The sequence below is a fragment of the Astyanax mexicanus genome, chromosome 9 (assembly GCF_023375975.1).
Source record: "Astyanax mexicanus isolate ESR-SI-001 chromosome 9, AstMex3_surface, whole genome shotgun sequence".
Classification (NCBI taxonomy): domain Eukaryota; kingdom Metazoa; phylum Chordata; class Actinopteri; order Characiformes; family Acestrorhamphidae; genus Astyanax; species Astyanax mexicanus.
The window spans coordinates 36,644,301-36,669,331 of record NC_064416.1 but is presented as its reverse complement, the minus strand read 5'-3'; the positions used below and the strand labels follow the sequence as shown (position 1 = coordinate 36,669,331).

At 40.5% G+C, this 25,031-nt stretch overlaps 3 protein-coding genes and 1 long non-coding RNA gene across 7 annotated transcripts in view; 2 read left to right on the top strand and 2 right to left on the bottom strand.

Annotated features, from left to right (window-relative positions):
- Positions 1 to 25,031, bottom strand: part of LOC111191710 (uncharacterized) — a 121,200-nt gene that overhangs the window by 47,703 nt on the left and 48,466 nt on the right. The window contains exons 2-4 of one of the 3 annotated variants that reach the window (XR_007440768.1): positions 13,296 to 13,355; positions 3,089 to 3,173; positions 2,390 to 2,427 (exon numbers count right to left, since the gene is read on the bottom strand). This is a non-coding gene — a long non-coding RNA (uncharacterized LOC111191710). Of the gene's footprint in view, positions 1 to 2,389; positions 2,428 to 3,088; positions 3,174 to 8,382; positions 8,527 to 13,295; positions 13,356 to 25,031 lie in introns of those variants that run through there. The other 2 variants (XR_007440769.1, XR_007440767.1) reach the window with 2 other exon arrangements.
- On the top strand, positions 504 to 3,954 carry LOC107196879 (extracellular calcium-sensing receptor-like). Its single transcript, XM_022667318.2, has 6 exons — positions 504 to 764; positions 846 to 1,137; positions 1,342 to 2,133; positions 2,224 to 2,451; positions 2,537 to 2,660; positions 2,821 to 3,954. Exons 1-6 carry the CDS (start codon positions 550 to 552, stop codon positions 3,726 to 3,728), a joined length of 2,559 nt encoding a protein of 852 aa, XP_022523039.2. The 5' UTR covers positions 504 to 549; the 3' UTR covers positions 3,729 to 3,954.
- LOC107196883 (extracellular calcium-sensing receptor-like) overlaps positions 10,729 to 25,031 on the top strand; it is a 35,005-nt gene continuing 20,702 nt past the window's right edge. Inside the window, exons 1-6 of one of the 2 annotated variants that reach the window (XM_007231534.4) lie at positions 10,736 to 11,111; positions 11,214 to 11,505; positions 11,590 to 12,384; positions 12,494 to 12,721; positions 12,810 to 12,933; positions 13,028 to 14,098. In XM_007231534.4, coding sequence (XP_007231596.1) covers positions 10,900 to 11,111; positions 11,214 to 11,505; positions 11,590 to 12,384; positions 12,494 to 12,721; positions 12,810 to 12,933; positions 13,028 to 13,935 — 2,559 coding nt within the window. In that variant the 5' untranslated portion in view covers positions 10,736 to 10,899 and the 3' untranslated portion in view covers positions 13,936 to 14,098. Of the gene's footprint in view, positions 11,112 to 11,213; positions 11,506 to 11,589; positions 12,385 to 12,493; positions 12,722 to 12,809; positions 12,934 to 13,027; positions 14,099 to 25,031 lie in introns of those variants that run through there. The other variant, XM_049483747.1, reaches the window with a different exon arrangement.
- Positions 19,558 to 24,070, bottom strand: LOC111191708 (extracellular calcium-sensing receptor). Its single transcript, XM_022667322.2, has 6 exons — positions 23,153 to 24,070; positions 22,746 to 23,037; positions 21,828 to 22,619; positions 21,519 to 21,746; positions 21,292 to 21,415; positions 19,558 to 21,103 (listed from the first exon to the last, which is right to left on the bottom strand). The coding sequence occupies exons 1-6, from the start codon at positions 23,362 to 23,364 to the stop codon at positions 20,196 to 20,198; spliced, it is 2,556 nt and encodes an 851-aa protein (XP_022523043.2). The 5' UTR covers positions 23,365 to 24,070; the 3' UTR covers positions 19,558 to 20,195.

Sequence of the window (25,031 nt, the reverse complement as noted above, 5' to 3'; positions counted from 1 at the left end):
TTTCTGGCTTGTTTGGGTTAATAACCAAAGGATACAAAAAGTCTATAAAAGATATATGCATATCTATGCAGTACTTCTAAAGCAGCAACGTCTGCTAGCTAATGTCGGTAGAACTGTATTAATACAAATTCCAAATAGACCATATAAAAAAGTATTCTAAGTTTCCTCACTAAAACATTACAAAGGATGCAAGCAATTGTGGAGGGAATAGTGTTGGTCTCCCAAAGAGTTTAGTGTACAGATTATATTTAGTGTATGAGAAGAATTTTTTATTTATTTATTTTCTTTGTTAGAAATCTCCTTTAACATGAAACCTAAGGCTGGTATTCAGTATATATTTTATAAATGTTCTTGCAAAGGAATACAGACAAAAGAACAGTTAAAAGTGTCTTAGGGATTACATTAGAAAGTCACACCTCCTTTGAATGTTGTAAGACTTCTCCTCAGAGGATTTGCCTTTCTAACTATATAAATACTACAAAACCTTTCGGTTCAACCAACTGAATCAACGTAACTGACAAACACACTTACTAATCATACTCAAAGTGAATGGAGCATATCTTTACTCTCTTGCATGTTGTAATGGCCATCCTGAATTTTTCCAGAACAAATGGGACATTCTGTAGCCTGCAGGGAGAACCTGTATACCCACAACTTTCAAAAGAAGGGGATATCATGGTTGGAGCAATTTTACCTTTCCATAGTGGATGGGAGATCACAGATTTGTCTTACTCGGTCAGACCACCTCCAGTAAAGTGCACGAGGTAAGTTAAAGAGAATGAGAATTGCACACATATTTCATGTTATTGTATGGCTGTACATAATGTATAATGTTATATAACCAGTCTTGATTTCAGAGCCTTCCAGTTTTCACAGTCCCTCATTTATGCAATAGAGGAGATCAACAACAGCTCTTCTTTGCTGCCTGGTGTCTCACTGGGCTACAAGATCTATGACACCTGCAGCTCTGTAGCAATGGGGGTTAGAGAGGCCATGGCACTTGTTAACGGGAATGAGAACTCAGACTTGAATGAGCCCTGCACAAAACCAACCCAGGCACAAGCCATAATCGGCGAGACATACTCATCAGCGTCAATTGCAATTGCAAACAGTGTTGGACCACTAGGTGTTCCAATGGTAAGAACTATTGTATATATATATATATATATATATATATATATATATATATATATATATATATATATATATATATATATATATATATATATATCTTTTTTCCCTTTTTCTTTTAATAGTCACGTTATAATTGTTAGAATTATTATTCCTGACAGTTCATAATATACACATAATGGCTAAAATGTGTGTAAATCTTTTTTTTAGATCAGCCATTATTCCACCTGTGAGTGTCTCAGTGACAAAAGGAAATATCCCACCTTTCTGCGTACTATTCCCAGTGACTATTACCAGAGCAGAGCACTTGCAGAAATGGTCAAGCACTTTGGCTGGACATGGGTGGGAGCAATAAGAACAGATGATGCTTATGGTAACAGTGGAATGGCTGCATTTACTGAAGCAGCTAAACAATTAGGCATTTGTTTAGAATATTCTCTTGCATTTTATAGAACATTCTCTGAAGAAAAAGTCCTGAGAATAATTCAGCAGATTAAAAGCTCCACTTCTCGAGTGATAGTGGGATTTCTCGACACATGGGAGCTAGAGATGTTGGTGCATGTGCTTTTCGAACACAATGTCACTGGATACCAGTGGGTGGGAACTGAGGCATGGATTATTAACCCAGCACTGGCCAAACTGGACAAATACAATATACTACAAGGATCAATAGGACTTGCTATTGCCAAAACAACAGTAACAGGTATAAAAGATTTCATTTTGGATATAAATCCACTGAAATCTATAGGAAGTGGCATATTTACAGAATTCTGGGAGGCTCTGTTTCAGTGTACATATACAAAACCGAATGAATCTGAAGATACACCAGTGTGCACAGGAAAAGAAAAACTGTCTGGAGTGGAAAACACATTCACTGACTTGTCCCTGATGCCCATTTTCAGTAATGTGTATAAAGGTATATATGCTGTTGCTCATACTCTACATGAACTTCTCGGTTGCACACAAACATGCCCGACAAAGAAGCAGCCTGATCCTCTCACTGTGAGTCATAATATGATTGTGTTTAAACAAACATTTTTAGAACATGTATACTTTTAACATTTAACCTTTAATATTTATTCTGATTATTAGTTTCTTCAGCATCTTAAAAGTGTGAATTTTAAAACCAAAGATGGTGAGGATGTTTTTTTCGATAAAAATGGAGATCCTCCGGCAAAATATGACATCATAAACTGGCAGACAACTAAAGAACATCAATATGAGTTTGTTACTGTTGGACTTTATGACTCAACCTTACCTTCTCACAATCGTTTAGTGGTAAATGTGGCCTCTGTTCTGTGGGCACAAAACAGCAATCAGGTAAGGGTACAGAAGAACATGGCATTTCACCCATACCTAATGAATCAATTACAGGAAGTGAGCATAGTGTATTTCTTGACCATAGGTGCCAAGATCAGTGTGCAGTGAGAGCTGTCCTCCAGGCACCAGGAAAGCTGTACAGAAAGGAAAGCCGATCTGCTGCTTCGACTGCATACCATGTGCAGAAGGAGAGATCAGCAACATCACAGGTACAAATATGAGAAACTAGTTTACTTCAATGACAGAAAAAGGACTGGTTAATGGTTGAAAATAGTTAAAAGCAGATAAAACAGGAGTTCTACGTAACAGTACCTGTTTTACCTGTTGTATCTAATTTGCTTTTATGCATTCTCTTTTATTCTCTGACAGATTCGATTAAATGTGAACAATGTCATCAAGACTACTGGTCAAATCCACACAGGGATGAGTGTGTGAAGAAAGAAATTGAATTCCTGTCCTATGAGGAAACAATGGGCATTTTGTTGACAGCTGTTTCAATTATTGGGGCTTTAACAACCATTATAATAGCAATCATATTCTTTAAATACAAAGACACACCAATAGTCAAAGCCAACAACTCAGAGCTGAGCTTCCTGCTGCTCTTTTCTCTGGCCTTATGTTTCCTCTGTTCTCTTACTTTTATCGGACAGCCCTCTGATTGGTCCTGTGTGCTGCGTCACACAGCTTTTGGAATAATCTTCGTCCTCTGCATCTCCTGTGTTCTGGGGAAAACAATAGTGGTGTTAATGGCCTTCAGAGCTACACTTCCAGGCAGTAATGTCATGAAATGGTTCGGGCCTCCACAGCAGAGACTCAGTGTTCTTGCTTTCACTCTCATTCAGGTCCTAATTTGTGTGATTTGGTTAGCAACATCCCCTCCATTCCCATTCAAAAATCTAAAGCGTTATAAAGAAAAGATCATTCTAGAATGTCACTTAGGATCAAATGTAGGTTTCTGGGCTGTGCTGGGTTATATTGGACTTTTGGCTCTTTTTTGTTTTGTTTTAGCTTTTCTGGCTCGGAAGCTTCCTGATAACTTTAATGAAGCCAAATTCATCACATTCAGCATGCTCATATTCTGTGCTGTCTGGATCACCTTCATCCCAGCTTATGTCAGCTCTCCTGGAAAGTTCACAGTCGCTGTGGAAATATTTGCCATTCTGGCTTCAAGCTTTGGTACACTATTCTGTATTTTTCTACCAAAATGTTACATAATCATATTGAAACCAGAAAAGAACACTAAAAAGCAAATGATGGGAAAAGTGTCAGTTAAGTGAAATATTGGGCAATGTATTGACTTTTAATACTGTTCTGTGCTGGCTAACAAAAATATATATATATCATTGGATACTTGGATATGCAGTAGTGATTGCTAATAGAATAAAGTGTTTGTTGCTAATACAATAATGATAAAAATAATTAAATGATAAAATGTATAATGCCATCCAATAAAATGCCTACACAGTACATAGTACTAATTAAATGTTTGGATTTGGAATTAAATGTTACTGGATGTATTTTTTTAACCTTAAAAACAAACATGATTAAAAGTATGTTTTGTATACAAATACAGGCAATACAGTCAATAATGAGTCTATAGTAATAATTTAATTTAATAATTTTCAAATATAAACCACTATCTGACATTAAGAGTACAAAGAATAGGAAGAAGAAAGCTGGACACAACAAGGACGCTAGTATAGTTGAGACCCAGATAAATGTCAGACATACAGCACAAACAAACACAAAAATCAAGGATAAAATCAAATTATTCTGATTATTTGCAAAATTCAGATTACTTGAACCTCCTCTTCTACAGCAATGGGACTTAGGGCAGGCAAAAGGGTGGCTGCCATATGATCGTGTGCAGGCCAGGGGAAGTGAAGAACACATCATGGAAGTATTCAGCTGGCATAGGGCAGTGAAAGGTTCTTCCCCAGTTAAGATTGGAAAATTAGTTGATAGGTAGTGCAGAGAAAAGAGGGACAGGTTCAAGTAATTTAAAAGCAATCTCCGAAAAGTGAGTACACCCCTCACATTTCTGAAAATGTCTTTTTCATTAAACCATACTATATAAATGAAACATCAACAGCAATGTAGATTTACAGTTCTCTCAAAATAAGACTTACTTTATAACTTTAATAAACAAACTTAATAAACATAAGCAAGACAGAAAGAAAACACGAGTAGGGATAGGGATTGACTGTAGGCAAGAGACTTAGTACTTAGTTGTCTTAGTACTACTCATGTTGAACACCATCTGAGCAATAACGTTTTTTTTGGTCCTATCAGACCACAGTACATGGTTTCAATTTCCCATGCTCTTGGATTGCTTGTCTTCAGCAACAGTGTGTGATGATTGGTCTGAGCACTGACAGGGGGACCTCTTTTGCAGCAAATTTCTGAATATAATGCTGAACACATGAACTTCTTCTACTGACCCTGGTTAGCCCTGTTCCAATTGATATGACATTGGCCACCATACTATAGCTCAGTTTTAGGGTGGTAGCAGTATTTTTAATACCTAGGCCATCTTTGTGGACAGCAACAATTATATTTCTCACATACTCAGAGAGTTATTTGCCATGAAGTGCTATTCTGAATATCCAGTGGTCAGTTTAAGAGAATTGTAACACCAAATTTTACAGCCCCGCCCCCCGTTCACACCCAGAACCTTGAAACACTGACACAACTGGGGACAATTTGTGTTGCCAGCTATTTCGATATTAATGGCTGTGTATTAAGTTACACAAGCTATTAAAGCTGTGCACTGACTCCTCTAAATTAGTACAAGTTTAATTTCCATATTGTCCCATTAAAATTATATTTTAATGGGACAATTAAGTTGAGGAGGACCAAAATGCTAATATTGGAAGTGAACCTGCACTCTGGAACCTTGGAAAATGCACAGCATAATCATCAAATATTAGCAAGCACTTGTGTCCTGTGCAGGATTTTGGCAGCAGCCCTATGATGTCCAGGGCATCATCTATGATTTCAGTAACGTGCCTCCGTAAAAGGAGCTAGCTTGCCAGTGGCAAATTATATGCAGAAGCTGGGTTATTTCTTGTTTGGGGCTCTGGAATGATCCATATATGAAGAGTTAATTTGAAAAATAGGTGATATCCTTTAAATATACCTGTTATATGTCTGTTTTTTACTTTATGTCCAGCAATGAAATCAGCCACAGCTGCCAAGGTTTCAAGGTTCACTCATTCAAGGAACAGTGATAACAGCTCTCTTTCTATCCTGTTTGTATTGTTTTCTTAGAGGCTACTATTCATTTATCATTTAGGGTCCCATTGCCTGCATTCACCCAGACACCCAGATCGCTACCCCTAAGCGCTATGCTCGTGAACCAACCTTCTTGTTTCCCCACAGAATGCTCAAAATGGCCTTTATTATCTGCCTACTAACAGGAAAGGCTCTGGCCTGGCAACTGCTATGTGGGAGCAAGCATCCCGATACTGCAATAATACCTTCACAGCAGCCCTGCCCCAGACCTTCTACCAACACCCTGGTTGTAGAGAGCCTGGTCCTCACCTTTTGGAGCTCTCCCAAGGTGCACATTCAGTGTTATGTAATAGAGTTTCCATACTCTAGCTGCTGAAAGTGGATAGGATGAAGGGGCTCTGATGCATATATTTTAACGGGGACTCAATGGCAGGATTAAAGACGAGCTAGCCTCTCATGACCTGCCCTCTGACCTGGCTGGGCTGTATGAGGTGTGTATTCACCTCGACACCCGTATGCGCCAGAGAGTGGGCATACAGCACTCGTGCCTTTGGACATTGCCTCCCTGGCCCTCCCCTCCTAGTATCGCCACACGAGATGCCTGAGCCCATGCAGCTGGGGGGCACCCGTCTGTCTGATGCCTCACCTAGCCACTCCCTTACAGAGACTGAGCAACTGGCTGGCTATAAATTAGGAAATGCAAGGGTCTACTCCAGACAGGGGAGTTGGGACTAGACCACAACATTTCCCCTCATCTGGTCTTACCCTAATGACAGCTTAAATAGCCACCCCAGCAATTTACCCATACACAGGCCTTTATGGACCCTGGGGCCACCATGGAAATGTACATTCAGGAGGCCCTTGATTTGGGCTTTATCTGACCGTGATCCTATCTAGCTGGGGTGGGGTTCTTTTTTGTGATAAAGAGGATTGGGGACTTAGTTTCTGCATTGATTATCGGGGCCTCAATGCCATCACAGTAAGGACCGCTAGCCCCTGCCTTTATTGCAGACAGCCTCTGAAGCACTACAGCAAGCATCCATTATTACAAAGTTGGATTCGCGTATTGTATACAACCTGTCCACATATGACAGGGGGATGAATGGAAGACTGCTTTTATCAACCCCTCAGGGCATTTAGAGTACCAGGTGATGCCCTTTGGCCTTATGAATGCCCCAGCAGTCTTCCAGCAGTTTATAAATGATGTTCTCTGAAAGGCCCTCGACCGGTGTGTGTATGTCTACCTCAACAGTATTCTTATTTACAGTCGGTCTCTTGAAGAACACATTGGACATGTCAGGCAGGTTCTTCAGTTGCTCCTGGAGAAACAACTTTAAATCAAGCTTGAGACGTTCCACACAGACACTGTGTCCTTTTTGGGCTTTGTTGTGTCCAAAGGTGCCCCCTCCATATGGACCCAGCCAAAATAAAGGCTGTGAGGGACTGGCCTCGACCTACCTCTCTTTGGCAGGTCCAATCATTACTGGGGTTTGCCAACTTCTTTCGGCAGTTTGTGCGCAATTTCAGCACTGTGGCAGCTCACCTCTCTGCCCTCACCAGAAAGACCCCAGGACCTTTTTGCTGGACCATAAAGGCACAGAAGGCCTTTGAGAGCACCAAGGCATGATTGATATCCCTACCAGTTCTTCAGTTGCCTTATCCTGAAGAGCCAATTATTGCCGAGGTAGACGCATCAGATGCAGGTGTGGGGGCTATTCGCTCCCAGTGCCAGGGGCCAAACAAGAACTTACATCCCTGTGCTTTCATTTCACATAAACTGTTCCCAGCTGAATGTAATTACAGTATTGAGGACAGGGAGCTTCTGGCTGTGACATTAGAATGAGAAGAATGGAGGCATTGGCTAGAGTGGGCTAAACATTCATTATTGGTTTGGACTGACCACAAAAACCTGGCCTACATACAGCTGGCCAAGCGGCCTAACTTGTGGCAGGACCGATGATCCTTGTTTTTTGGGTGCTTCCATTTTTTCTGGTTGACTATAAGTGCCAGTAAGTGTCAGCCAGCAGGTCTTACGGTGGGAATACTCTTCTCCCTTCTCGGGGCACCCAGGTATTGCCTGAACAAAGGAATTCCTCTGCCGGTGTTTCTGGTGGCCTGGACTAGAAAAGGACGACCGCAACTTAATAGCAGCCTGTGTGGTGTGTGCTAAGAACACGGCACCCAGGTCCCGACCACCAGGTCTCCTCCATCCCCTGCCAATCCCAGCCCATCCATGGTCCCATGTTTCACTGGATTTTGTGGTGGGCCTGCCCCCTTTCAAGGGCCACACAGCTAACATGGTTGTTGTTGATCGGTTCTTCAAGGCTTTCAGCCAAAACTTCAATTCCCAGAATCCCCAGCAGTGATCAGTGGCAACCAGCCACACCTGTGCAGCAGTCTATATAAACCCCATAAACCTCTATATGAATACATAAATAAATATAAAAACAAACATTTATTTTGCTCTGCACTTGGATCAAACATCTTCCTCTCCCCTAACAGTGGAGGACTTTAAATATAACTGAAAGATTAGAAGCTGAAGGCTTAAAGGTTATTGAAGTAGGTAGCAGGGTGTCTCCAAAGTTCAGATTTTCAGTCTGTTAAAATAATAATTTATAAAGGAAGAAAATAAACGAGAAATATTAGAAAAAAAGAGTACATATTAAACCATAACATGCATGTGTAGGTTTAACTCACCTGACTGCTGGCACAGTTAAGAAAGGAAAACAGGTGTGCTGTTCAGTGTGTGCCAGTTGGGTGCACTGCCAGGCCCCTCCCATAAGGCATGATGTGATATAGGCCATCTAAAACAAAGGTGCAGTACGAACAAGGCTCTTTAGTAACAGGGAGTTGCTGGGAGGTCTCGGCCTTAAAAAAACAACCTGGTTAATCTCCACCAGATCTCCTTGATCTCTCTTGGAAACACCAACTTCCTGAGATCTGCCACTCTTTACCGGGTGCACGCATGCTGTCCTTCTTCTGATTAAGTGGTTGGTACATGCGGCCAAGTTTTATCAATCCAGCCAGGGCATGCTCTCCTGTTGCCGATAAGTGGTTTGCTGCCACCCTACAGCTCTCCCCATATCTTGCCTAGTTTTGTCAGGACTTGGTAAGGGTGCCATGTGAAACATCTCTAGTTCAATGCCACTCTACATCCTGAAAAAGTGTGTTGGAGTCTCGTCTTAATGCTCCCGCACAGATTCTACCATGTTTCTAGATAGAGTCTAGATTGTGTCATCCTCTGCGTCTGCCCAGGTTAATAGTGGCATCCCATCTAATTCAGGCTCCTTAACTGGCCTGGAATATTGCCTTTAAATGGGAGCACTCCTGCACCAGTGATTTCACCAACCTCTATAGTCTTCCGCAGTCTCTTGGTGGATTTAGACCTGAATTTCTGCGCTTCACCCCAGCTCAGCCCAACACAACTTGTCTGGACAGCCCCCATCACCTTAAGGTGTTGCAGACTGGGGCGGGCATGCTCTACCTCTGCCTGCCCCTTCCATTTGCAGCCTCTGTGGATGGAAACTTTCACACTACTGACAATTCCAGTACCAGGTAAGCCTTTTCCCGCATGACCCTAGGCTGATGGATTTGACGGGGAGCTCTGGCTGAAGAGACCTACATCTGAAAAGCAGCAAAAAAAAATGACTATTGAGGGGGCACAGAAGGCCACAGGATCCATTAGTGCAGGATTTGCTGGTAGCAACACACCTTGTGCTTCCTGGGCAGTTGACTCATTGCCAGTCCATCAGCAAGATGATATTTTACTAGTTTTCAATCTGCATGTCTGACAATGTACTGTACAATGTCCGCTATGTACTGCCTTTCCAGGATTTGCAGAGGTTTCTCATGCAAACATGGAATTGGCTCCCCTCCTGCAACAAAGATGTCCTGTACCTGCAGTATGCCTTCCCCTATTATCAGGCTTCTTGATTTTTCTGCCTTGACCTTGATCCTTGCCCATATGAAAAGTTCTAGAAGCCTGATTGCGCAAGGAGCCGTTTGAAGGATGCTTGTCACATCCATGTAGCTCCTCAGGGGTGGAAGCCTCACACCTTATGGTGATTTAATACCTCCAACTGCTTGCCTGGCCCTGATTAGGATTATCTCAAAGGTCACCACAAACATTATGACAGAGATAGCACATTCATGGTATGTCCACATTTTTGCTGCTGCCATTCTGTAGCTTTCCAGAGTTAAGCAGGTTGCTGAAGTATCTGGCAATTATGTTCTTCACACAACCTGGGACATGAAAGAACAAAGCCTATCAAGCTGTGTGGAACTGAGCCATATGCACTGGCTAGGTCGAATCACACCACATGCAAATTTTCTCTCCTGGCACGCTGGATCTGGTCCCAAATCAATGAAGAATGCTCGATGCATCCTAAAAAGCCAGAGATTCTGGCACTCTGACAGCTTGTATGTATGTATCCAGTCACAATATGATAAAATGTTTCTAAAGTAATATGAAATTGTTTTCTTTGCATTATTTGATGTCTGAAAGCACTGCATTTTTTTCATTATTTTGACCATGTTACATTTTCTGCAAATATATGCTCCAAATGAATATTTTTATTTGGAATTTGGGAGAAATGTAGTTAGTGATTTATAGAAAAAAAAATTTTACTCAAAGATATACCTATACAAATTAAAATCAGAGAAACTGATGATTTATTTTTCTTACAGGGCTATATGTATTGTTGACCAAGCAGAACCAAACAAACAGAAGTTTTGAGTTCTGTAAAGACTTCTGTAATCAGTTATATTTGACCATTCTTGCCCATGTTAAAGTAAATTAAGAGTTTCCCTAGTGCATTATCTCAAATATAGGTTATACATTTCAGCTGGAATGTATAGTAGCCTATCTTTTTGGATTCAGGATTAAGGTAATGGGCCTCTACCAAGTATGGGCAATGTAATGTTTTAATGATATGTCTTATAGCAATAATGATCCTGGTATTACTATATTTTATATGGAAAACATACATTTCTTTCATATTGACACAGAGAGGAATAAACAGTCATCAAGACCTCCTTTCAGATGACTACTCACATTTGAAAGTCACACCTACTTTGACTGAAGCTCACCAACGTAATCTTACCATAGAGAATTCTGTCATACATATAAATGTAAGTAACACAAGTCCTTCATGTCCACTTTTCAGCCCTGGCACATACTGAATTTTTATCTGTACTGAGTATTTGAATTGGTGAATGGAGTTACTTTTTATTCTTTTAAATGTGGTGATGGCCACCATTAATTTTTCAGGGACAAATGCGACTTGTAGTCTTCAGGGGGAGTCAGCATTCCCACGACTATCAAAGGATGGCGATATCATAGTTGGAGGAATTTTTCCTTTGCACAGCAGATGGGAGATGCCAGACTTATCATATGTGGTCAAACCACTTCCAATGAAATGCAACAGGTAAGAAGCAAGAGGTATTGGCTTTTTACAATGGAAATTAAAATGTATTACATGAATACTGTGTACACAATCGCAATGATTTTATGTTTTTTGTTTCTCTAGTCTTAATTTCAAAGCCTTCCAGTATTCACAGTCATTGATCTACGCAATAGAGGAGATCAACAACAGCTCCTCTATACTGCCTGGTGTCTCTTTGGGCTACAGGATCTATGACAGCTGCACCTCTGTTGCAATTGGGGTTAGAATGGCCATGGCACTTGTTAATGGAAATGAACAGACAGTTTTGGATGAGCCCTGTTCAAAACCAGCCCAGGTGCAGGCCATAATTGGAGAGACATATTCATCAGTGTCAATGGCTATTGCAAGCACTATCGGACCTTTCAGCATTTCCATTGTAAGAACTTGCCTTTTGTATTAGAGAATATTACACTTAAATAGTGCACAGTACATATGATGTTTTATTGTGAATCTTGTTTAGATCAGTTACTATGCTACCTGTGAGTGCCTCAGTGACAAGAGGAAATATCCCTCATTTTTGCGCACTATTCCCAGTGACTACCATCAGACCAGAGCACTGGCAGAGATGGTCAAGCACTTTGGCTGGACATGGGTGGGAGCAATAAGAAGAGATGATGATTATGGTAACAGTGGAATGGCTGCATTTATTAAAGCTGCAGAAGGGTTGGGAATATGCTTAGAATATTCCATTCCATTCTTCAGAACCTACTCACAAGAAAAGGTTCTGAGGATTGTTGAGCAGATTAAAAGCTCCACTTCTCGAGTGATTGTGGGATTTATTGACAACTGGGACATGGAGACGCTTTTACATGTGTTTCATGAGCACAATATCACTGGATACCAGTGGGTGGGAACTGAGGCCTGGATATTTGATACAGAATTGGCAGCAACAGATGCTAGATACAACCTACTGCAAGGAGCTATTGGCCTAGCCATCCCTAAAACAACAGTAACCGGTCTGAAAGACTTCATTCTGGATATACATCCACTGAAATCTGTAGGAAGTGGCATATTTACAGAATTCTGGGAAGCTCTGTTTCAGTGTACATATACAAAACAGAATGAATCTGAAAATACACCAGTGTGCACAGGAGAAGAGAAAGTGTCTGACTTGGAAAATACATTTACAGACATGACACTAATGCCAATTTTCAGTAATGTGTATAAAGGAGTGTATGCTATTGCTCATGCCCTTCACAACCTTCTGGGCTGTACACAGACATGCCCCACAAAGAAGCAGCCTGATCCTTTCACTGTAAGTTTACAGTCTGGCTCTGATTTTTTTTTTATAGAGAATGCGCTGTTCATTACAAACAGAAAAAATGTACATTTAAACAATGTATATTTGTTCTTATTTTGTTAAGTTTCTAGAACATCTCAAAAGGGTGCGTTTCAAAACCAAAGAAGGTGAAGAAGTTTTTTTTGATGAAAATGGTGATCCTCCTGCAAAATATGAAATTATAAACTGGCATACAAATCAAGAACACCAGCATGAGTTTGTCACTGTTGGACTTTATGACTCCTCTTTTCCTCCTCATGATCGATTAGCAGTAAACATGGCTTCTATTGTTTGGGCACAAAATAAAAAACAGGTAACTATAATGAGGAACAGGCTGTGAGTGTCAATGAATTCAAATCTCATAAACCTTTCAATTAGGTAAATGCATTTCTTGACCACAGGTGCCGAGGTCAGTGTGCAGTGAGAGCTGCCCTCCTGGCACCAGGAAAGCTGTACAGAAAGGAAAGCCGATCTGCTGCTTTGACTGCATACCATGTGCAGAAGGAGAGATCAGCAACATGACAGGTACATAATCCAAAACATATGTGCGAATACATATTGCAATTATTGTGCATTTATAGTTAATTTTTTTTTTCTGTTTCTTTTTATTCTCTGACAGATTCAATTGAATGTGATCAATGCAACCAAGACTACTGGTCAAATCCAAGCAGGGATAAGTGTGTAAAGAAGGAAATTGAATTCCTGTCCTACGAGGAAACTATGGGCATTTTGCTGACAGTAGTATCTATTACTGGTGCATTTATGACAGTAACAACAGCAATTATATTCTTTAAATACAAAGACACACCAATAGTTAGAGCCAACAACTCAGAGCTGAGCTTTCTGCTGCTCTTCTCTCTGACTCTGTGTTTCCTCTGTTCACTTACTTTCATCGGTCAGCCCTCTGAGTGGTCCTGTATGCTGCGTCACACAGCTTTTGGAATAATCTTTGTCCTCTGCATCTCCTGTGTTCTGGGGAAAACAATAGTGGTGTTAATGGCCTTCAGAGCTACACTTCCAGGCAGTAATGTCATGAAGTGGTTCGGGCCTCCACAGCAGAGACTCAGTGTTCTTGCTTTCACTCTCATACAGGTCCTAATTTGTGTGCTTTGGCTGTCAATATCCCCTCCATTCCCTTTTAAAAATCTAAAACACTACAAAGAAAAGATCATTCTAGAATGTCACTTAGGATCAAATGTAGGTTTCTGGGCTGTGCTGGGTTATATAGGAATTTTAGCTCTTTTGTGTTTTGCTTTAGCTTTTCTGGCTCGGAAGCTTCCTGATAACTTTAATGAAGCCAAATTTATCACATTCAGCATGCTCATATTCTGTGCTGTCTGGATCACCTTTATCCCAGCTTATTTTAGCTCTCCTGGAAAGTTCACAGTTGCTGTGGAAATATTTGCCATTCTGGCTTCAAGTTTTGGTATACTATTTTGTATTTTTCTACCAAAATGTTATGTAATTGTACTGAAACCAGAGAAGAACACAAAAAAGCAACTTATGGGGAAAGTGCCAGCTAAATGAACTAATAGATCGCATGCTGATTACTTTGTCTTAAACTGGTATAAAATAAAATAAAAAATAAAACAATTGAGAGATACTGTTCATTTTGTACTTGGATTTGATTCTGAATTCTGCTGGTTGGATAATATTTTTCAATGCAGAAGGGATTACTAATACATTTACATCATCAGTTAATTTAAAGTATATACCCAGAAAGTAAATAAAATGTCCACTGTAAGGGTATCTAATAAAAGGCATAGGACTAGTTTGGGTGTATATAAGTGAATGTGTTTTATACTATAAAAACAAATATGCTTCAAAGCTTACGATGTTTCTAGTATTTATCTTATAGTATGTTTTAATACAAATACAAGCAATAATGTCAGTGCTGATTCTTTTATATACATTTATGAAGCAATGAAAACCACATTATGCCATTAATATCCAAACAAATCAATACAAAACTTAATGTGTTATAGCATGAATGAGGAAGGGAAACCAGCAAGATTCATCCCAGTGTTAACTTGCTGTCTGTATTTGCCCTTACATGGGCACCTGGATTCTAGCTTTTACACCAGATTCCACCCGAAGCGGAACCTGCCCCACTGCCGCAATGTGTCTGGCCCCAGTAAAACACATAACTTGACAGTGAGCACTTTAATAAACATGAACAAAATAATCATGGTGCACTAAAGTAACAATAACCACATAAACACAACTAAGAACATTCAGGGGAACACATTAACAAAACTTTGAACACAAACCATTACATAAACACACAGAAAAACCTGTTTTCTCCCCAAAAGAGCGAACTCCCATGATCCCTTGTGCCCACCCATCACCGACACCACAGTATATCAGGTTTAATGTTTGAAATGAGGCCTATGTGAAGACGATGACAACAAAAGAGGAATCAGCTTAATCAGCAGAGACGTGGGGGTCTGGAGTAACTGTTGGACATGGCAGGCCTACAATGGTAGAAACTTTGTAGTAAATGTAATGTGAACAAAATAATCATAAATTGCTGATGATGCATGCATCCCAGGTTACATAGAATCAGGAATCATTCCCAGCAACAGCAAACTAGAGAACTGAGAGCCACAGTCAAACCTGAATTAAAGATGGTAAGGTGGGGGAAAGGATGTCAGAGGCAGCATGGCCTGACAAGGGACAAGTTTTCTCATTAAATTATTTCTTAATTGTTTGCATGTTAATCACTCTTAAATGTTTCAGATCATCAAAGTAATTTAAATATTAGTCAAAGACAACACAAGTAAACACAAAATGCAGCTTTTAAATAGATGTTTGTATTATTAAAGGACAAAATAAATTGCTCACAGAAAAAGTCCTGGTTGGGCCACCCTTAGCAGCAACAACTGCAATCAAGCTTTAGGGTAACTTGCAATGAGTCTTTCATAGAGCTGTGAAGGACTTTTGGCACCAATGTTCTGTACAGATTTGTTGTAATTCAACCACACTGGTGGGTTTTCACATATGAACTGCGTTTTTAAGGTCATGCCGCATCATCTTATAGGATTCAGGTCAGGACTAGGCCACTTCAAAGTCTTCTGTACAGGCCTTACTGGTCTACCCATACAGCCATCCAGCAAGTTAAACACCACCATACAATCCCACAATTACAAAGTGATGTTAAATTAGTTTATTGTACAGACATTGTGAAATTGAAAATACAAAAAATAGTAATAAGAAAATATATTTTTCAACAACTACAGTTTTACACAATGATATTTTTGCATTTAACAAACAAAAATACATGTATTAGCCTAACACATGGCTATAGTGGGCCAAACATGAGGAAGAAAGTAACTATCATCAATCCTGACAAAGAGCCTAATAAATACAGGCCATCCACAGTTTACTCTCCTCAATAAAGCTTTTAAACTAAATATAGATGTTAATAAACCAGTCTTACGTACAGGGAATGCATTTTAATGGGCTGACCAGAAAGGATTGCAGCATATTCAGGTTATTCGAGCTTAGATTCTCTGCCCGAACCCGACCTGACCCGAGGTCCGACTCGAATTCGCCACATTCCACCACATTCCTCTGGCTCCTCGGGGTCGGATCAGACTCCAGAAAATAGTCTGAGATGTAGGCATCTGTTTTTTAATTCTATTTTTATTTTATATGAAGCTCTGGTGTGATAATCACAATGTTGCTAAGTAACCAATTATTATTGTTTACGAAAACTAACGAAATAAACTGAAACTGAAAAGTGAACGTGAAAAAACTGAATCTAATAATTAAAAGAAAAAACGTAACTAACTGGAACTGTATTGTGTGTTTATAAAACTAACTAAAACTAACCTTATTTTCGTTTTTTAATTTATTTATAGGCACTGTTTTCACTCCCGGAGTTGTACAGCGGGTGGTGTTGTGCCAATTCTGTTTGCAAAGCGGAGTCGGATTCAGCAGGGAGTCGGATTCGGCACAACAGCGGCAGGGCGCGGCACCTTGTGGTCCGTGGCGTTTGTTCTTGTTTAAAGCGCTTGCCACAAAATACGACAGACAACACTGAGAAACTTCTGAATTATGTATGGGATTAGAATATGAGCGCAAGCCAGATAAAAGAGAAACAGGAGATACATTGTGTGCTTTTGGATTTCCTCAGGCAGCGGTTGGTGTATAAATCCAAAAGGTTTGGGAGCTGAACCCCTGTGATGTACTGCGCTGTACGCACAACCCTCTGCAGGGATTTCCGCTCCAGAGGAGTACAGTTCCCGCACCAGGTGGTGATGCTGCCCGTCAGAGTGCTTTCCACAGTGCAGGTGTAGAAAGTTCTGACGATTCTGGGGTTCAGACCAAACCTCCTCAGCCGTCTGAGGAAGTACAGGCGTTGTTGTTCCTTCTTCACCACCTGTGTGGTGTGTTCTGTCCACGTCAGAGCCTCGCTGATGTGAACACCCAGAAACTTGAAGTTGCTGACCCTCTCCACCACAGTCCCGTTGATGGAGATCGACGAGTGGGCTCCTGCTTCCTGAAGTCCACGATCAGCTCCTTTGTCTTGCTGACGTTTAGAGAGAGGTTCTGGTCCTGGCACCAGTTTTCCAGGATGTTAACCTCCTCTCTGTAGGCCAACAACAGTTGTGTCGTCAGCAAATTAGATGATGACATTGGAGCTGTGTCTGGCTGTGCAGTCGTGGGTATACAGGGAGCACAGGAGCGGGCTGAGCACACAGCCCTGAGGGGCTCCGATGTTGAGGGTCAGTGAGGAGGATGTGATGTTGCCCATCCTAACCACCTGCTGTCGGTCCGACAGGAAGTTTACAGAGCTTGACGTTCGGCCTCGAGGGAATGATGGTGTTGAATGCTGAACTGTAGTTCACAAACAGCATTCTCACATATGTGTCCTTCTTGTGCAGGTGGGAGAGGGCAGTGTGCAAGGTCAGGGCAATTGCATCATCAGTGGATCTGTTCCGCCTGTAGTCAAACTGTAGTGGGTCCAGGGTGGCAGGCAGTGAGGAACAGATGATATCCCTAACCAGCCTCTCAAAGCATTTGCTTATGACGGAGGTTAGGGCAACAGGTCGTCAGTCATTCAGACAGGTGGTGTGGGCAGTCTTTGGAACTGGCACAATAGTGGCCAGTTTGAAGCAAGCTGGTACAACAGAGAGAGGGAGTGATGTATTTTAAATGTCTGTGTAGACTCCTGTCAGTTCTCTATAGCAGGCTTTAATCACTCTCCCAGGAATGCCGTCCGGACCAGCTGACTTGCGTGGATTTACCCGCTGAAAGGCTCTGCGCACACTCAGCTTTGGAGACGGAGGGTGGTTTGCGATCAGCGGTGGGCAGGGCGCACTCTGGGAGCTCAGCGTGATATGCCTCGAAACGAGCATAGAAGCGGTTTAGTTCGTCCGGCAGCTCAGCGCTGGTGCTGGTCGGAGTGTGAGAGCTTCTCTTGTAGTCAGTTATGATGTTCAGACCCTGCCATAAGCTCCAGGTGTTGGCTGTGTTGAACTGTGCTTCCACTTTCTCTCTGTACCCACGTTTGGCCGCTTTTATGGTCCTATGGAGAGTGTAGCTGGCTTGCTTGTACTCCTCCGTATTCCCAGATCTGAAAGCGGCGCTGCGTACACTGAGAGCGGAGCGGATGCCACGGTTTAACCAGGGCTTCTGATCTGGAGGGCACTACGTCATCCACGCACTTGCTTATGAAGGCGGTGACTGTATCGCGCGTGGTCATCTGATTGTTGATGGCCTCGTGTAGCTTCCCGAGTGTGAATTCCGAGTCCGCGTGCGGATGTATGTACACTGGCGCTAAACAAAGTCCCATAATCTCATGGGTTAGCCACACCGGCCAGCAGGAAATAATCAGATATTCCAGCTTCGGCGAGCAGAAAGACTCGACGAAAGGTACATTCCTCCGATCACACCAAGCATTGTTGATCAGGAAACATACACCACCTCCCTTGCTTTTTACAGAGAGCTCTATGGATCTGTCGGCGCGGTGCACAGAAAACCCCGCGGGTTCGATGGCGTGATCGGGAATGTCCGCGGATAATCAGGTCTCTGTGAGGCAGATCACACTGCAGTCCCGAATCTCCCACTGGAAAGCGATCCGTGCGTGGAGCTCGCAGAGCTTGTTGTCATTATTGTTGTAATGAAAGACAAAACTTCAAACAAGTTCAAACTTTTGTCTAGTCAACCCACAGAGTGTTTTCCCAAAAGTCTTTAGGATTATCAAGATGTTCTCTGGAAAAACTGAGACGAACCTTCTCTGTAGTATGCTCTGTAGGATCCCACAACCCTTATATATAAAGTGGGATTGTAATACAAGGAGTAACTTGATAAGGAAACCGGTGCCATATGTTAAGTAGTATTTGTTAAACTGATGTTTATATTTTATTATGGAGTTTTCAGATTGGCAGGTATGTGTAACATTTATTTTGGTAATGGTAAAGTACAATTTGCTTCTTACAATACTGGGTGCCACTGGGCACCTTCATGATCTTGAAAATTACATTTCTTGGTTTGGCAACCGACAGTTGACAAAACATAATAAACAGGTGCTGTGTCTCAACAGTGTAGGCTGACTTTAAGTACTACAGTGGTGCTTAAAATTTTAACCCCTTTAGAATTTCCTGTATTTATGCATAAATATGTCCTAAAATATCAGATTTTCACACAAGTTCTAAAATACATAGAGAATGCTGTTAAGCAAATTGGCCAAACATATTAAATTTGGTCATTTACTTACTGATGAAAGTGTGCAATATTACATATTTGTGAGAACCAAAGGTATGTTTTTCTCTAGGATTAGCAGTTAATTTTAAGGTGAAATTAGTTGGGTATTTACAATCAATAGGATGAAAAATCAGGCATGAATGGGCACCGTGTTTTATTCAAAGAATAAGGATCTATCAAAGTCTGCTCCCTAACAGATTTTTGTGAAAGTGTATCATGGCACAAACAAAAGCTGGACAAGTTTACAAAACTATCTCTACAGTGTTTGGACTCAAAGATCACTACGAGAGCAAGGTGTGTAATAGTTGGCGAGGTCTCAAAGGACGCCAAGGTGACTTCAAAGCAACTAAAGGCCACTGTGCCATATTAATAACATTAATTAACATATATTACACATTGTGTTTTTGATGTGTTGCTTGTAAATGAATTCATACATAATCAACAATGTTGACTTTATTGTTTATATTTGTTTTAGAAACATCTGTATACAAACATAATATTTACCTTTACAATCAAATGACCTGTACCTACCTACATACACCAATTTCTTTTATTTATTATTTAGTTTAATAATTAACCCATTACCAGGTAAACCTAGCCTATAGATAAACTACTGTTCATCCCATCAACAGAAACAAAAAGATACAATATACATGGACTGTATTGTAACATACATCTTAATCAATAAACTCGAGTTCTTTTAATTCCTAACGTCACAAGTGTATCAAGCACCTGGTCATTTCATGCCTATAGGTTAAAAATGGTGTGCAGCTGTCCACATACTTTTGTTCATATAATTTATGCTTACTAGGTATTCTTTGGGATTGGACAATTCTGCCATCAAAACAGCACAGCCATGTTAGTAATGCTGGCTTGAGCATTTAAAAAATACTTTGAGAATTTCTTGCAAAACAAAGATATTCAATTAACAATGCTCCTACCATTAGAAACCTTTACACAATACAAAATAAAACAAGAGTACACAATAAACACAATATTTCTATATTGCTTCGAACATTCAGTCATTTTTTTATCTTAAGCCTAGGACAACATTAGTTATTTTTAAGACAATTATTTCACTTAGCTGGCACTTTTGCCATCATTTGTTTTTTAGTGTTTTTCTCTGGTTTCAATATGATTATGTAACATTTTGGTAGAAATATACAGAAAAGTAAACCAAAACTTGAGGCCAAAATAGCAAATATCTCCACAGCGACAGTGAATTTTCCAGGAGAGCTGACATAAGCTGGGATAAATGTGATCCAGACTGCACAGAATATGAGCATGCTGAACGTGATGAATTTGGCTTCATTAAAGTTATCAGGAAGCTTCCGAGCCAGAAAAGCTAAAACAAAACACAAAAGAGCTAAAATTCCTATATAACCCAGCACAGCCCAGAAACCTACATTTGATCCTATATGACATTCTAAAATTATCCTTTCCTTGTAACGTTTTAGATTTTTAAAAGGAAAAGGGGGTGATATTGTTAACCAAAGGATGCAAATTAGGACCTGTATGAGAGTGAAAGCAAGAACACTGAGTCTTTGCTGTGGAGGCCCAAACCATTTCATAGCATTACTGCCTGGAAGTGTAGCTCTGAAGGCCATTAACACCACTATTGTTTTCCCCAGAACACAGGAGATGCAGAGAACGAAGGTGATCCCAAAAGCTGTGTGACGCAGCATACAGGACCACTCAGAGGGCTGACCGATGAAAGTCAGTGAACAGAGGAAACACAGCTTCAGAGAGAAGAGCAGCAGAAAGCTCAGCTCTGAGTTGTTGGCTCTAACTATTGGGGTATTTTTATATCTAAAGAAAATGGTTGTAATTGATACTGTCATGAATGCACCAGCAATAGACACCACTGTCAGTAAAATTCCCATAGTTTCTTCATAGGACAGAAATTCAATTTCCTTTTTTACACATTCATCTCTGCGTGTATTTGACCAGTAGTCTTGGTTGCATTGGTCACATTTAATTGAATCTGTCAGTGAACAAAAGAGAAAAAAAAGGATTATTGCATATACTTTCTGTTCACTTCATAATTTCTTCTTTCCTCTTAAAACAAATGGAATTGAAAGTACAAAAATGATAAAACTGCAATACTTTTTATGGTGAGGAACAAAGGCAGTATTTAATGTTTGCTTATTTTACTTTATTTGATAAATGTACCTGTAGTATTACTGATCTCTCCTTCTGCACATGGTATGCAGTCAAAGCAGCAGATCGGCTTCCCTTTCTGTACAGCTTTCCTGGTGCCTGGAGGACAGCTCTCACTGCACACTGACCTCGGCACCTAAAATAACGTACAATAGGAAATATTAATTTACACAAAACTATTATGTGGTATGTTGGTTCAGTGGTGTTGACTGTGGGGCAACATTCTTTTTCATGCTCACCTGCTTGCTATTTTGAGCCCACACAATAGAGTCCATGTTTACTGCTAATCGATCATAAGGTGGAAAAGAGGAGTCATAAAGTCCAACAGTGACAAACTCATGCTGGTGTTCTTGATTTGTATGCCAGTTTATGATCTCATATTTTGCAGGAGGATCACCATTTTCATCAAAAAACACTTCTTCTCCATCTTTGGTTTTAAAATGCACCTTTTTGAGATGTTCTAGAAACTTAACAAAATAAGAAAAAATATACATTGTTTCAATGTTAATGTTATTTTAAAAAGAATCAGAACCAGACTGTAAACTTACAGTGAGAGGATCAGGCTGCTTCTTTGTGGGGCATGTTTGAGTGCAGCCGAGAAGGTCATGTAGTGTATGAGCAACAGCATAAACTCCTTTATACACATTACTGAAAATGGGCATCAGGGACATGTCAGTAAATGTGTTTTCCACTTTAGACAGTTTCTCTTCTCCTGTGCACACTGATGTATTTTCAGATTCATTCTGTTTTGTAAATGTACACTGAAACAAAGCCTCCCAGAGTTCTGTAAATATGCCACTTCCAATAGATTTCAGTGGATATATATCCAGAATGAAGTCTTTCAGACCTGTTACTGTTGTTTTAGGGATGGCTAGGCCAATTGCTCCTTGTAGTATGTTATTCCTATCTTTTGTAGCAAGTACTGGATCAGAGATCCAGGCCTCAGATCCCACCCACTGGTATCCAGTGATGTTGTGCTCATAAAACACATTCAGCAGACTCTCTAAGTCCCAGCTGTCAAGAAATCCCACTATTACTCGAGAAGTGGAGCTTTTAATCTGCTCAATAATCCTCAGCACCTTTTCTTGTGAGTAAGTTTTAAAGAATGGAAGGGAATATTCTAGGCATATGCCTATTTGTTCGGCTGCTTCAGTAAATGCAGCCATTCCACTGTTACCATAATCATCATCTCTTCTGATTGCTCCCACCCATGTCCAGCCAAAGTGCTTCACCATCTCTGCCAGTGCTTTTGTCTGATGGTAGTCACTGGGAACAGTGCGCAGAAATGAGGGATATTTCCTTTTGTCACTGAGACACTCACAGGTGGCATAGTGGCTGATCTGAAACAGATTTATATAAACATGTTTTTTGTTATACATTTCTTAGCATTTAGGTTTAACACCAGGTATTTTTTAAAATGAACAAAATACTTTCATTTCAAACTAATACAAAATTCAGTTTCTTACAATGGAAATGCTGAAAGGTCCGATAGTGCTTGCAATAGCCATTGACACTGATGAATATGTCTCTCCGATTATGGCTTGCACCTGGGCTGGTTTTGAACAGGGCTCATCCAAGTCTGAGTTCTCGTTTCCATTAACAAGTGCCATGGCCATTCTAACCCCAATTGCTGTGGAGCTGCAGCTATCATAGATTCTGTAGCCCAGAGAGACACCAGGCAGTAAAGAGGAGCTGTTGTTGATCTCCTCTATTGCATATATCAATGTCTGTGAATACTGGAAGGCTCTGAAATTAAGACTGTACAAACAACATTAAATCATAAATGATGGGTATAAATATATATGTTGCACTACATTTAAATAATACATTTTTAAATCAAGTGTGAAAGGCAATGCTTTATCTTGCTGCTTACCTTTTGCATTTTAGAGGAGGTGGTTTGACAATATAGGACATGTCTGGGATCTCAGAGCTGCCATGGAAGGAAAATATTCCACCAACTATAATTTCACCATCCTTCGATAGTTGTGAAAATGCTGACTCTCCTTGGAGGCTACATGTTGCATTACCACCTGAAACACTAACTGTGGCCATGACCACATTCAAAAGAGTAAAAAGCAACTCCATTTACCTATTACAGACAACTATTCAGTGTGTGCTAGGTCTGACACCTCATCTGAATGGATGTAAAAGGACTTGTTATTTGTTATTTATATGGAAGGATGAATTCTCTGTGGTAAGATTACGCTGAAGGACAACAGTGAAAGGAGGTGTGACTTTCAAATGCAGAAATCTGAAAAGATTTGTGCACGTTCTATAAGAGTGTGAAAATGTGACAATCTCTACAGTCTACAGTATAGTAATATATCTAGGGCCTTTTATGTTATGAGAACTATTGTGAAAACTATTCCTGCAAAAGCACACAAACGAGCCAAAATATTGGGACTACTCACATATGAAGAACATAGACACTGGGGGTTCTGTATTGTGTATTTTCTATGTTTAATGTTTTTGCCTGATTCTTTGTCCTGTGATCATGTTTCTGTAAGGCTGCTTTGTGCCAACACCAGTTGTAAAAAGCGCTATACAAATAAATTTGATTTGAATTTGATTTGATAGACAATCTCGTAACAGTGAAATGTTACGGTCACTTTAAGTGCCTTATATGAGGCGCATGTGCACTAGAATGTTAACACTCGTACATGTGGGGAGAGAGCTGAGATATGACCTGATATGGACACATGGTGGTTAGCGCCAGGTTGTAGCCTGAATGTTCTACCAACTGTGTTATCCTGGATTATGATGGGTGAACTGTGGGTGCTCCCCAGCCCAATAAATGAGATACCCCTCGCTGCAGAACCACAAGTCCAGGGGGTGGGGCTGGATCTGATCCAACTCTTCCTACGTTGTGTTTTCATTGGTCTGAAGCAGATCGGACTCTTCCCCATCCGGTTTTACTCACTCGCCTTTCGGAGTCAAGTAAACAATCACGAACGGGGAAGAGGAGAAAGAAAAAATATAAATAACAATCTGGCAGTAACAACATCCTCATTCTATACTCTCAGTGTACTGGGCATTTTTCCAAGCTCTTTGGAAAATTATACATCGTTACACTCTTTTTATAGAACTCTGTTTTTTGTTCGCCATTTTGATTGTGTATTAATATCTGTAATAATAAATGAACATGGTAGCTGGTAGATAAGACACTCATTGGCATCCTTTATTTTAATTATTTATTTTTTATTTTGTCTTTAGGCCCTTTTTATTAAAGATAAAAAATGAAATAGTTAATATTTATATAGGAAATGTACAGCATTTTATTATGTTTGTAATCACAGACATGTTCCTTCTTTTAAATCTGTATTGTGTGATTTAAATGTGCTACGTAGCAAATAACATTTTCCAGGATTTATTTGATAAGATTAAAGTCCTGGTCGGGAAACGTAAGCGACACGTGTTAAGTTTAACGACGAATTGAAATGCGATGACTTAAAACCAATGAAAAGAAGATATGGGTGGTCAGGAGGTCAGGCTCCACCCCTTGGATCAGATCCAGCCCCACCCCCTGGACTTGTGGTTCTGCAGCGAGGGGTACTTGCAATAAATGGTCTCTATTATCCTGCACCGGTTGTCTCCTGTGTTTTTCTATGAAGGACGAGGCAAGTAGCTATCCACCCATTAGCATCTCTCCCCTGCAGGGAGCATTCACACACTGGCCCAGCCATTACAATTTGGTGCCCAAACTTACTAGTAACTGGCGCCCGGGTTTAGGAGTAACCGAAGCCCCTGTCTAC

Excerpts from the sequence above, each read along its gene's own strand:
- LOC107196879 (XM_022667318.2), top strand. The coding sequence starts at position 550 with ATGGAGCATATCTTTACTCTCTTGCATGTTGTAATGGCCATCCTGAAT. Across the intron at positions 1,138-1,341 it reads GACCACTAGGTGTTCCAATG|ATCAGCCATTATTCCACCTG; the intron begins GTAAGAACTATT and ends TCTTTTTTTTAG. Across the intron at positions 2,134-2,223 it reads AGCAGCCTGATCCTCTCACT|TTTCTTCAGCATCTTAAAAG; the intron begins GTGAGTCATAAT and ends TCTGATTATTAG.
- LOC111191708 (XM_022667322.2), bottom strand. The coding sequence starts at position 23,364 with ATGGAGTTGCTTTTTACTCTTTTGAATGTGGTCATGGCCACAGTTAGT. Across the intron at positions 23,038-23,152 it reads CCTCCTCTAAAATGCAAAAG|TCTTAATTTCAGAGCCTTCC; the intron begins GTAAGCAGCAAG and ends TTGTTTGTACAG. Across the intron at positions 21,747-21,827 it reads AGCAGCCTGATCCTCTCACT|TTTCTAGAACATCTCAAAAA; the intron begins GTAAGTTTACAG and ends TATTTTGTTAAG.